Source organism: Trichinella spiralis, assembly GCF_000181795.1.
Source record: "Trichinella spiralis strain ISS 195 chromosome Unknown Scfld2, whole genome shotgun sequence".
In the NCBI taxonomy this organism is placed as follows: Eukaryota; Metazoa; Nematoda; class Enoplea; order Trichinellida; family Trichinellidae; genus Trichinella; species Trichinella spiralis.
In genome coordinates this window covers 1,908,733-1,922,891 of record NW_003526941.1, presented here as the reverse complement: position 1 = coordinate 1,922,891, position 14,159 = coordinate 1,908,733, and the positions used below count along the sequence as shown (strand labels likewise).

Here is a 14,159-nt window from a genome sequence, read left to right as displayed (position 1 = left end):
AGAACCAAAATTATCTCAAATTAAAACAACAAATTGAACGTAGCATAAATCATAAAGAACAGATGAAAAATTCTCCCTATGAACTGAAACAAACCAAATGCCCATACCCCTTGGAATGCGACTGTCGAAACTTCATTTCAACTACTATTTAATTCGTCAATTTGAACTCATGAACGGATGAATCATCACAAAATTAGCATTTTTATGTTTCACTTGACAAAAAATATATCAATAATTTCAATACAATTTGTCCAATAAAAATAACCAATTGACACAATCATCATCAACTGCTGCTGTCTGTCAGCCAATGAACTCGAAGTAATGATTTCTTCAAAAACTGGCCACAGTTTCGTCGTGCAAATTTCTTTGTCAATTAGTTACAAAACTAGTTGATTAATTTCATGACTGCACGCGTAGACATGCAATTTTTTCACTTCTCAACTCCACGTACCCTTTGAAAGTATCAATTCACGATTTACTTACAATAAGATGAATTCTTTTTTTTTCAACTAACACAATAACTATATGTTTGTTCGAAATTGACAAAAAGCTGAAGAATACGCTCATAATTAATATTTATTCATCTAAGCTCTCGATTTTTCACCGAAAAATTCAAACCCCAATGAATGAAATGCGCAGAATGCGCTCAAAGGTGACAAAATGTGTCAACAGTGTTATCACAATTACTTACAATTGCGCTTACTTGATATGAACTCTAACGTAAACGATGCACTGCGCGATAATATTATATTAAATATAAATTAAACTTGCTTTTCCTTATGCACTTTTAAACATTTTTTAAAAATTTCTAAACTGCACCTATTCGCTTCGATTTTCAAATCTACAACCACTGCCATTTGCACAGTAAAACTACCATGATTCATGCATCGATTTGATGATTCGTTGAAAACTGATCAACAGTTCATTTTGACTGTGCTCTTTTTAAACTGATTTTTAACACAATTAACATCACAATTCATAATATAACTGATATATATTACTGAAATGAACTGAATTGAAGATGGACTGTTAATGTTACGTGAAATTTAATGTCACTTGCATGCAACGAATAACTGAATAAAAACTACAACCTTACTTTCACAGTCCAGATTTGGATTTCGATTAAGTAGAAGACGAGCAAATATCAATTTATCTTACTTCACCTCAAATAATGACAGTAATTTTAAATAGCTGATGTTTAGGTATCATTTATATCGTACTGTAAAGTTGAAGTTCATTATAATAAAGTGTGACTGATCGCCTTAAAACGTCTATCATGCATATTTATTTTACTAAAAATAAAAATATTTATGCAACATATGCACAAAATTTATGCAACGTACATGTTGATAGGAAATTAATTGTAATAAACATTTATTTATTGAGGATAATTTTATCTATTTTATTGCTCTTAGTTTCATTTAAAATATTTCTAAAACTGAAGTGGAGTATTTCTTTTCGACACAACAATGGTTAATATTATTTATGAGATCCATTTACAGCTTATCAATAAGCTATAATACATAAAGAGCGCGTGTTACTCTATAAACAATTAGTTTACAAAGTGCAGAATTTAAATTTCCGCTAATAACCAAAATTAAGCAATACTTCAGAAATATGAAATTTCACGTGATGCAATAAATGAAACTTATTTTATTACCTTAACTATTATTATTGATTGAACTAAAATTAAATAAGCAGTGGTCAAATTTAATTGTAAAACATTTATCATTAAACCGCTTTGAAATTACATATTCAATCTAGTATATTTCATACTGTCGGTCTTTCGCAAAAATTAAACGAACTAAAAACGAACAGTTAATTAAATTTTTATTAATAATAATGAAAAAAGAAAGAACGCTTTTCCAAGAACACAATATTTTTATAAGAAAATTCATGCTCAACATAACCCGTAACTAATTTGAAAGTCTTTCTGGGTGGAAGTGGGGGGAGGGAGTGGGGGGGCGGTAAAACTAAAACTTGCCTGGTGTTTCAACAAATGATCTCCTTCTAACAAAAATTAACTACCAAGAGCATAAAAATCAGGAACATAAGAGTCGTAATCGTAGCTGTACATCTGTCTACGAATATATTCTTCTTTATCATGTGGTTCAGGATAGCGCAGTGCCAAACCTTTCTAAATGCAAATATAAATTTACAGCTGATATGAAAAGAACTATGCACTTGCCTCGTAACAGTATTCAGCCACAGCTGCAGCAATTTTTACAGAAATTTCAGGAATTGTGTTTATGGGCGGATAAACACGCCCTTCTTGGATATGGCGTTCACTAGTCATACCAGCCAAAACCTATCAGAATCAACATTTTAATTTCAAATTTTATAAGATACTTATTTTAGAGATAAGTTACCTCCGCGGCTACCAGAAATATTTCATCCGGAATATGGCGACTAGTGCAACAAATTGCCCCTAGTGCAACTCCGGGAAAAATGTACGAATTATTTCCTTGTCCAGGATGATAAGTTCTCCCTTCATATTCTACTTTACCAAACGGACTTCCGCTGGCAAAAATAACACGGCCCTGAAATGACATGTTAATAATATTATAAAAATACAATTTCTGTTTCATACTTTGGAATGTACAAAGGCTTCTTCAGCTGTGCATTCAGCTCTAGAAGTTGGATTCGATAGCGCAAAAATAATTGGACGCTCATTCAATGCTGTCATTTTCTCTATGATGCTTTTGTTGAAAGCTCCAGAAACTGCAGCAGCTCCTGAAAACAATACAATTGTCAAAATGCAATTTCTTCTGCATATGCTTACCAATAAGTGCTGTAGGCTTCACAAAATCAACAATTTCCTCTAAACCTTGCATATTGGATTGGTCTTGAGCAAACTGCGCTTCGTGTGAGGTAAGATCTTTTCTGTTCTGAAAACATTTTCAAGTTAAAAATTTAATAAAATAAAAACAAATACAAACTTTGACAAGCAGTCCATTTATATCGATCATCCAGATTCTTTTCTTTGCTTCTTCAAAATTCAGTCCTTCTTTTTGTAAGGCCATGCAGAGAAGTCGTGCAATGCCAATTGCTGCCTAATAACAAATCATAATGATAATTTTATTATTAGAAAAATATTCTCACCATAAATCAGCATCAACGGCAAACGTTAAATAAGTAAACAAAAAAACTTAATTTCAATAAAAAGCATAATATTTTTTACCTCCCCAGCTCCAAAAAACAAAAATCTTTGGTCTTTAAGAGGTTTGTTTGCAATTTTCGCGCCAACTAATAGGCCAGCAACAATCACGGATGCAGTACCTAAATAAATTTCTGAAACGTCGAAAACGAAACTTCATCATTAACCAACCACAAACCTTGAATGTCATCATTAAATGTGCAGTATTGATTTTTGTACTTTTCTAGTAAACGAAATGCATTTTTATTTGCAAAATCTTCAAATTGAATCAAACAAGACTGTCCAAATCTAAATAATAAATTTATATAAATAAAAGATTTATTTTATGAATAGAAATATATCAAAATTACCTTCTGGTAACTGCTTGAAAAAAGTTGTCAATAAACTGGTCATATTTTTCACCTCGAACGCGTTTCTGCTTGCAACCAGTGTAATATGGATCTTTGATTAAGTCCTTACAAAATTTAAAGCTCACTTAAATTTGCATAAAATACCATCATAAAATACCTCGTTGTCAGTTCCGACATCCAAAACAACCGGTAAACACCAATTGGGCTGAACACCAGCCAGGGCTACATAAAGAGAAAGCTTCCCTACCGGGATACCAATCCCATAAGCTCCCAAATCACCCAAGCCAAGAATTCGTTCACCATCAGTAACCACAATTGCCTAACAAATCAAAAAAATAAAATGTACTTCAAACAAAATTTAACAAAACACACACTCGAATATCTGTTTCATTCCAAGCACATAAAATGTTATCAATTCGTTCCACTGAATTGTCATATATAGTTACGTAAACTCCTCTAAAAAGGAAAATTATTAGCGGAAACATATTAAATCAGTAATTCAAATGTACTTAGGTTTTTGAAAAATAATGCCAAATTGTTGACAAGCAAGCCCAACGGTTGGAGTGTACACAACAGGCATGTATTTTTCAATGTTCTTGCACAAAATGCGATAAAAGAGCTTTTCATTTCTGTCCTAAAATAATAATAATAATAATAATAAGCAAAACAAAAGATTTTTAATAATAATAACTAACTTGCAAACTGCTCAAAGCTACGTAACGACTAAGATCATTGGGAAGGGCATCAAGATTCATTTCCACACGATGCGCTTGTTCGTCAGCTGAAAGGGTCTTTGGAGGTAGCAATCCGTGTATACCTAGTGCTTGCCGCTCCGTTATTGTAAATGCTAAACCCTAGAAAACAAAAAAAAATTTTATAATTTACTTGCTTACTTCAGATTCCACATCTGAAATCTCGACAAAATGACATTTAAATCAATTTTTTGTAGCAAAAGGCTTCAGTTTTCATTTTAATTTCAACAAATACATTTTTAATATTCAAACAAATGTTTATTTACATTTTCAAGTTAATCAGTTGTAAGGGCTAAAGTGAAGGAGCAGTTTGATAAGACTTCTTACCTTGTTAAAGCGAGGATTCTGAAGAACATCCCATCCACGAGTTTTACAATGAGAAAATTTTGTAGGCTTGGATTTTTCGTAAACATGAGCAGATGAAAAGGTACGACAAACTGCATTCACCACGTTTGACAAAGAGGTGGACTTTCCCCTTAAAATTAATTTCATTTCAAAAGCGCACAGTTGTCAACTGCTCAGCTTACTTGATTAAACTCGAGAACATTTTCAGCTTGAGAACTCAGCGACAAATTTTCGTAATAACTGAAAACAAATTAAAAAATTCAAAACATTTAAAAAATTATTTAACAACCTTGAGTGTTTAAAAAATGAGATTGATGAGACGTAAATGATTTTCAACTGCGCCTAAAATATGAACTGAATGCTAAACTCATTCATTCACGCGCTCCACTTAATCAGTTTTATTTTTGTGCAAAAAAATCAATAAATGATCAATAAATTGCATTCGACATGCACAGAAGAACAGCAGCATTATTAGACATCATTTGACTTGTGAAATAATTCCATAATTCGCCATCAAAAAAATATGGCAAAAAATTTCGATCATCATTTTTCATTACATTCAAAATGCGATACATTTACAAAACAGAACGACGACTTGCTAACGGAAATTCGATTGTCTACTTTAAAATAATGACATTTTATCGTCGAAAATGCAACTTATGAAAATCCACTGCTACTTATATTTGATTGATGTATGTATAATAAACGATTATCAAAATTTTCAACATTTCAATCAGCCAAAAACAATTCAGTCATATCGGATTATTAATAAAATTGAATAAATTTTAAATTTTTGCAAAGTTATTTTTTTAATGAATAACAAAAAATAGTTTTATGAACTGTTTGAAAATGTACCCAAAGAAAAAACATGAAATTCAACATCAAGATCAATTACAAGGAAAAGAAAGCAACTTTTTTGAAAAATTTTAAAATAAAAAGCAAAAAACAAAACTTACAAAACTGATTTAAATAACAGAATAGTTTTTCACTTACGGAACGAGTATAATAATCAAATAATATGATTGATGCGGTTGTGAAGTGCAATGTGCCAATGTACAATGGAATGGAATCTTCGTAAATGGTAATTTTTATTGATAATGAAGTTACATATATTTTGTTTTGACAACAAGCACAGAACAAAGTGCAACGTCTGCTGTTCAATAATATATTACTGGAAATCACTCCAACTTGCGAGAAAATCAAATTTCGCTTGTAAATAAGAAGATAATAATTTTATTGAAGAATAAATAACTTCTGTAAAAAGCAACCAGAAAAAACATAATGACCTGTCAGTATTTGTATTACAGTATTCTATTCGATTCAAATCAATGATGGATATTCCCGACGTGCATTTATGGTGAAAATTGTTCGCTGAAAAAATACTACTACACAGACGAAACAATAATACTAACGTGGTTTGCACGAAATCATACATTTTTGATTAAACTAACAAAAATAATAAAATTTCAATGATAATTTTTAAATATTTATTATCATTTTTTAAACATTCAACTACCGGAACACATACCTGGTATTCCAAAAAGTAATCGACTGATGACAGCTGCTATGTTTCTCATTTCGCTCAAATTCGCGTAAGCAAGATTTACTAATTCCGGCTTGCATTTCAAATGGAATATAAAAAATTTAAACAACAATTCAAAGAAAATCGATTATAACGAGCTCCATTTTTCGCCAACGTCTTGCAAGGTCAGTTTTGAAGAATTTCAATCAATAACGCCATATGAAGATGCAGTGCCATTAAAAATTGAAATGAAAAATCAATACCGTCTCCAATCTGAGCATCCAAATGCAAATTTTAGAAATAATTGAAAAAAACGTTCTTTTTCATGTTCAGCGTTTGCATGTATTTGCATCATCATTTCCGCCATTTCATCGGCAAAAATCGCTCTCTAATCTGGGAAAATGTGCACCATTTCGGAAGAATAATTATTCAGTTTTTATGTTTCGTAATGGAGAAAATGCGCTTGAAACTGGTCATTGAACAAAAGAATATCACCGATATGGTTATTTTACTCAGATCAAAGTGTGATTAAAAATTGGTTGAAAATAATTTAAAACTAAACTTCAATATTTATTCATAATGCAATATGAAAGTGAAAAGAATATTCTTTCTGTTGCCTGATTTTAATTAAAACTTACGGCGATAAGCAAAACGGCCAGAAAAACAACGCTACATGTGCATCGTTATGCAAATGAGAAAGAACAATTAACAACGGCAACAGCAAAGCTTCCGCCAAGGAGATTAACAAAAGAACATAATTATCAATCTCCAAAACTTGCTAAGCTTACCGAGATTTTCTTGTCCCAAGTCGCTTGCTGCTCAACTTGTTTGCAAGTTTCACGGCTGACGCTTTGACGTCCGAACAGAGATTCTGAATTATGGATATATGATACAGTTGAGATTTGATGAATCGAAATTGAACTTAAAATTGAATATTCAATGTTCAGGCAATTTATGAGTTTTCGGCAAGTTTTTGTCGACTACTGACAAATTGTCCGCAGTCGGCGGTGGCCTATACGATCAATGATCACCAGTTTTATCATCAAACATTTTAAATGCAAACGACAGCGGTTTGACAATGCAAGAAATTCAAACTACAATCATAATGTTGTTGATGATGTTCACTGAATTCATTGAAACTTGATTCGTCACTTAAGAGCAACAACATTCATGAAATCAATTACCAACAAAATGTACTGTTCATTATGTATAATAAACTGAACTGAAAAGGTTGTTTGATGAAAAATCTTGTTTCTGAATTACTCATAAATGCATTTGCATGCAATAATCAAACATGTTCTATGATATGAGAACTTTCAATACATTGCTTTGTTTTGCTTGTAAATACAACTTTATAACATCGGCGGATTGGATTTATAAATTTCATAACTTAAAAGAAATTGGCATCAAAAATGTATAAGCACTTAGCTTGCCGTCAAAATTTATAATATGATAAAAGTAAACTGGAAGTGAATAAATAAATAATTTCATTTTTTAAAATTTCCTTTACATAAATGCACAAGACAAATTCAACTATGACTTTCGCTCATAAAATTATTCCTTCAGTCCTATAAAAATTGTTTTTCATCTAATAAAATTTCCAATTTTACTACTAAACTGATAAAGTCAATTATGCTAATACTGCCCTACTTTTTAATTTGAATTTAAATTCGCTGATAAGCAAGCAAATTTACTTAGCATTCTCGATAAATTTAATATGTTAAAAACAAAAAACTAAAAAATCAGCGCTTACTTCTCTCAAGCAATATTTAAACAGGGCAATTTTTTAACCCTGAAAATCATTTGCACTCAGTAAGTTGTCACGATATCATTATGAAATTAATAATAAATCATTATCAACTCAAAATGTTGAAAATAAAATATTGATAAACTTGTCAAAAGTAAAAGTTTTTCTCAAATAAAAGAAACGATGAAAAGAAATGAACAAAAAAATAATTTATTATGCAAAATATTGTCAACAGTTGAGTGGCATTTCTTTCCTCAAGCGTAGTACAAAAATCATGTATTATTAATAGAAAAAATTAATATGAAAAAAATTCTTCCACATTATGATTTTTTATGAATTAAAAAATCACAAATAGTTTTTTTAGCAAAAAAACAAGATTAATATTTTAAATTCAAAATTCAATACAGTAAACTTTATTGTAATGATGTTGAAATGTGAAACTTAATTTTGCAGCTCAAAGTTATTTTGATTCTTTTTTATTTTAATCTCTTTCAAGTTTTTTAAATAAAAATGAAATATATTTTAATTTGTCGTGTGCGGTTTTGATGCGTAAATCAAGATTTTACAATTTTTTCAAACTTTTCTACACTAAAGCATTTGGAAAGGTACGATTCATATATATGTATATATATATGATCCTGTTTTGAGATCACACGGTAATTGGATTCATTGATTATTTTGTGGGAATTGAGAAGTTCGTTGAAAAATGTAACCGTGATAAGTGCCTAGATTGGGAATATTGGAAAACAATTCACGATTGGATCGGACTCCACCAGAAGGCAAAGGGCTTGGAGCTGGTTTGGGATCATGCAGACTACTGTTACTATTGATCACTCCTTCTCCGCCTTTTTCTTCCAAGTGATGATTATTGTCTGATAAAGTTTCCATTTCTCGTTGCACTCGACGAAAAGAATCTCTGGTAAAAAGTCGAGCACTGGAACGAACAGAGTCGTGATGTAAGTTTAAAAGTTGATCTTTTGAATCTAAAATTTATTTATATAACAATCATAATTTATGTAATCACGAAAATGAAATTTACCTTCTGCTTGAGCAAGACGACGCCGATCGAAAATTTCATTCAGCGCTTGTACAATCAACGCCCACTGATTGCTGTTAAACTTATCCTTATAATCAGGCAAGTTGCTCAAATGCTCATATGAGCTTTCAAAGTCCGGTTTAAGCAATAATTCTTGGAATTTGCGATTTTGTCTGACCAAATTTTCCCATCGATCAATATCAACTTGGGAGAAAACAGTCATGCAGTGTCGCGATGCCATGCACAGGCGTCTCACGGCATTGGCAAGATCTTCGAGCAAAATTTGTTTTGCTAATTCAGATTCTTGGTATTTCGTTCGAGAAAATTCTGGAACTCTATCCGGATGAAGAGATGTCACTTCTGCTGGACTTGCATAAATTTCTGATACAGATCTGGCGTAATCGTTCGTTTCAGATATAGCACTGCTACTGTATTCTTCGCTCTGGGCGTTGCGTTTGCGTTTTTTCTTCCTATCGATTACGGAATAAAGAACAGATAACCGCTTCACTATCGAATTTTGCTTGTTGTTGTCATTGCTGATAGCATTTGTCACACTGGTTGGTAAAGGAGGTGGCGTAGTAGTAATAGGGAACGTTCTACAAGTGTAAAATTTACTTTAAACGCAGTATGCATAAAATTAATTTTTACCAAGTTCAATACAGAACTTGAACTATTATTATATTAAATGAATAAAATATTATTTAAAAAATGACAAAATATCAATTTTTTCTTCTGCCGTGTTGAAAGTATTCTGAAGGACAAAAGTCTGTTTTCTTTTTGCATTTTAACATTCGCTAAACTGTTCTGTTCATGTGAAGAGAAGTTTGTCAATGAATATTTTTATTCATTAAATTCAAAAGAAAGTTCCCATAGTAGAGCAACATTTGTTAGAAAGGTTACTTGTTTTCTGTCAACTTTTTGTAGTTTTTTTTTCACTAAATTTTAACAACAAAATGCTAACACTTTAAACCCGTGTTCAAGGTTGCAAACAGGAAAGCAGCAACAGATGAAAACACCTCAGAATTGTCCCATTCAAACTCTCGGACTGGATGGTGTGAACTTGGCATGTGACATTGCTTGACTGGCAAAAATTAAAAAGTGGGCACCATTTGACGGGAAAATAAACAAAAGGTTTAATGTTTACAAATTGCTTGAAGTATTGCTGTGTTGAGTGGACAATGTTTGTGCAAGATGCTTGAAATGTGCCAAAATTACGCGTACAAGATGAACAACTGAAACGTTAGTCGAGAAATATCAATATCACTGCGATTGTTTTCGTATTTGCTAAATATTAACTGAAAATGACTTAAATAGCAATTGTCATTTTGATAGGATTAGGCGTCACAAAAATTGTTACTTGCTATACAACAATTACCCTTTTATCTCAAATTTCTTACTGTAGCCATTGATACTTTAATCATTATTATTATTATTTACTTTAAATAAGTAATTGCATTTAATTATTTGGAAGCATTTTTTGAAAAATAAGAAATAAATATCATACTTTGCTGTCGTCGCTTGTGAAGCAGTTGCGTAGAAACGTTGTTGTCCACCTCCAGAAATTACTGTCAATCGTTCAGCTGGTTCTTTAAGCGAAGGCATGAATGTATCATCAGCACTGCTTGTCGACAAGGGCCCCTTTATCGAGCCATTGTTGCTAATTGATAGCATGTAGTCGTGAGAAATCAGTGCTGCAGGAACGGAATTATCAACGTCTTTTGGTGCTGAGGGTGCCCACCAACTGGGTGTCATGACACTTTTTCGAGAACTTTCAGCTGCCATTGAAGAATCTGGTCGACTGATAATTTCCGGACCTGATACCAGAAGGCGTTGTGTTTTGTTCTGCTTATTTTTTCGTTGGCGTCTTCTGAAGCAGTAATATAAGCACGCGTACAACACGCACAAGCCAATTAAAAGCAGTGAAATTCCAGTGATCAAGTAGATTTGTGAAAATGAAGCTGAAATATTTGTTCGAGCGGTCACTTCAAACGGAGTTGGTTCGGTGAGAAATCTAAATAAAACAGTTTAAATTGTGTAATAAGGCGCTTTTGAAATAATATTTACGGCAAAACAGCTTGTCTTTGCGTTGCTGGTAAAGATGGAATCACAGGCTGTTGTATTTGTGGGGCCCCATAAACGCAACGAGTCTTTAACAAATCATCACCGTCCAAAATTAAGTTTGGAGTCTTTTTAACACCAATGAAAGTTTCAAAAGTGTTTGGAGCAATCTTTAAATGTTCTATCATCATTATCATTAATAATTCTGAATTACATCAATTACTTTCACAGTTCCACACTGATCACCATGTAGTGGAATTTCTATAAGATATTCCAGCGATCCATCACCTTTTATACGACATTCTGGCCGATTTGAATCGCCAACAACTATCCAGTCAGTGAACCATGGAGTTATGGAAGAATTGAACCGGATATGTATGGCCATCAGTCTTGACTGACATTCCAAATTAACTGAAACATTTTTGATACGCAAAAGTTATTAAGCAGGCTTGTATCAAATATTCATTTGCGAAATTGAAATGATATCAGAAGTACAAGGTTTCAACAAAACATGCAAAATTGAACAAAATATAAATCCAAGTCTAGTAATAGCATCAAATAATGCTATAAAACTTACCTTGGATTCGATTGGAGTTGGAAACGCTCACATAGCCTGTCTGTTCTTTATTGCTTGTGCTGAGAGCATTGTAAAACTAAAATTTTATGTTGTTTATAAAAATGAAATGTCATCTTCAAATGGCTCACCATTAAAAATGAAGAATATAAAAGAAAGTACCATAGTCTCATAATAACTTTTGCAGTTACATGAACTTAGCAGAAACAGATTGTTTGCTAACAACGCTGCTTCAAAATAGATATTGGAAAGTCATGATGAACGACCGGGTGACCTAAAAATTTAAATTTTTACAAGATGAAATGAACCGTTTTAATCTTTAAACTGCATCAATTAAGCTTAATAACACTATAAATTTCTTCTAATATTAGCATCATTTTACAATGCTACAACATCGCAGAATGTTCCGTTTGTTCTTTTTCTAATAGTAGTTTAGAAATTTTGAATTATATTGCACATTGTATAAAATCTGTTTAGCAGTTACTTTAACATAAAAATCAGCACAACTGTAGTCACATGTAAATGCAATTTTCGCGTTATGCTATTTGTAATTTTATTATTATCGCGCATTCGGTTAGGCAATTCTTTTTTGGTTTAGAATAATGTATTCGCACAGAATAGTAATTTTAATGCCACATATGTGCATTAAAATATTTTTGCTTCCTCTATAAATAGTCAGTCAATCACGTTACAAATTTCATTCTTATAACTGAATAGGCAGGTACTTATGCTGATAAATAAACTGCTTAAGACTTCAAACTTCAATATAAACAAATTGTCCATATAGAAATGAAGAAGTTGTTCAATTACTCTGCAAAGTTGCATGCTCATATTTAACATGTCATAACACGACAAAGTCCTTGACATTGCAATGATTGTTATGATGTAATTTAGTAAACTTTATAAATTACATTTTATGAAGTGTAAAATCTAAATTATTTTTTTAAAAGAAACTGCTATATTTTGTGATGCAGCAATCAGATATTCTATTAAAAAATTATTGTTAATAAAAATAAATCATGATTGTTCATTAATACAGAATGAATGAATAATATGTACAAATTCAATGAATGCATATTTTGAAATGCAGAAGTGCAGTATTCAGAAATGGCCGTTTGAAATGAATAAAGCACTTAAATGGATGAAACATGTATGTAGAAAGGATTTCAATAAGAAAGAAAAAATGTGAATCTTACTTTTTCATTTTTCTCACTTCATTGTCCTTTGAATTCGAGGTCACTTAGCTAAGTTTTACTATGTAGTACAGAGACGTATTAGAAATATTTTGATATAAAGTTCGATGGAAAAATTATCATTTTCAACGATTCAATGTATACCAGTTTGTTGCATACGTTGATGCACCAAAAGTGAAAAAAGCAGATGCACCACGAATAGGTCGCAAATGCGTATCGGAAGTGTCCAGACGCGCCCTGGATGCGCTTGGCGTGTTGCTAAATGGATGGTCGGAAACTGCACGGTGAAAAGTTGCAAAAGCATACGGTCAGAGTCTACTGAAATACAATAGCACCGACCCAGATTCTCTTCACTGTTCCAGTTTGTGTTATATTGGAAAAGTAACCTCCCTTTCGCACCAGAGCTCGTTCAGGGCCAACCGTGTAAGCAGCTCATTATGAAAAGAGCCAGCCGGTTACCTGTGCAATCAATAGCGTCGTTTAGCATGACTAGTCCTATTTGCTTATCGACATGCAAGTGGCAATTGCAATCATATCATCACCTATGCCGTTCAGTTGAACATATTTGATTATGTAAATTTCAAACACCACTTCTTCATTGTTCCAACGGTTACCATGTGACATTTTCACTGCTCTTTTACATGTAGACGAAGATTGTTTAGTTGGAAAATTTTCATAAAATTCTGAATAAACTGAAAAGTGCAATTGCAACTGGCAATAATTAACGCGCTATTTAATCAACCGTGAGAATCAAAAACAGGTTACTGTAACTTTATTTTCATACAAATTTCAGTCGGCTGAAAAATTTTTTATTGTCGAATTGAAGAAATACACTTGAATTATTCGCAATCAGTTGATCTTTTGTTTTAGCAACTATTTTTTTACATTTGTAACTTAATCTCTGTGTGCTGGCAATGTAGAAATGACATGAAAATCAGTTGCTCCATTTTGCATATTTTAATGCACAAACAGTATTAAATTGAAAAGGCTCAAGTTTTGATTTGCTTTATTTATTTTGTTGTTTGTAACCCAGATTTTTAATATGCCTGTGAATACAATTGCAAAGATTTAGTTTACTGTTGAAAAAAGTTATTGTGTTAATAGAAGGCGAACAATGTGATGATTCATTTGGAACAATTAATTGTTTACTTTGTATGAAGTGAATTATTTATTTTTTTTATTCTTAGTTTTTTGAATCAATGAAAGCCTATGAGATGGTTTGTCGAGAAATGGCAGATGATATTCTCACTATCGATCACTGACGTTTTAAGAACAATTTTTGGCAACTTGATGGAGGCAAATTCATTTCATTGATATAAAACAGGTTACTCACAACAATAGCGCTCAGGACAAAAGCATCAAAGCTAACGATGTAAAGTATGTCATTTTTGATTATTAGCTAAATAAACCATTACAGTTTCAAAG

General features: G+C 31.9%; 2 protein-coding genes across 2 annotated transcripts; both read right to left on the bottom strand.

Moving 5' to 3' along the window:
* Window positions 1–2,020: 2,020 nt before the first annotated feature.
* Tsp_02919 (malate oxidoreductase) lies at window positions 2,021–6,227 on the bottom strand. The gene is made up of 16 exons (XM_003379204.1): window positions 6,133–6,227; window positions 4,797–4,844; window positions 4,587–4,734; window positions 4,203–4,361; window positions 4,017–4,141; window positions 3,882–3,963; window positions 3,665–3,826; window positions 3,508–3,611; window positions 3,336–3,445; window positions 3,182–3,279; window positions 2,940–3,053; window positions 2,783–2,888; window positions 2,591–2,733; window positions 2,370–2,540; window positions 2,185–2,308; window positions 2,021–2,133 (listed from the first exon to the last, which is right to left on the bottom strand). The coding sequence occupies exons 1-16, from the start codon at window positions 6,225–6,227 to the stop codon at window positions 2,021–2,023; spliced, it is 1,902 nt and encodes a 633-aa protein (XP_003379252.1).
* Window positions 6,228–8,539: 2,312 nt separating this feature from the next.
* Window positions 8,540–11,714, bottom strand: Tsp_02918 (ankyrin repeat-containing domain protein). Its single transcript, XM_003379203.1, has 7 exons — window positions 11,673–11,714; window positions 11,545–11,620; window positions 11,191–11,378; window positions 10,974–11,137; window positions 10,414–10,920; window positions 8,913–9,505; window positions 8,540–8,856 (listed from the first exon to the last, which is right to left on the bottom strand). Exons 1-7 carry the CDS (start codon window positions 11,712–11,714, stop codon window positions 8,540–8,542), a joined length of 1,887 nt encoding a protein of 628 aa, XP_003379251.1.
* Window positions 11,715–14,159: the final 2,445 nt, after the last annotated feature.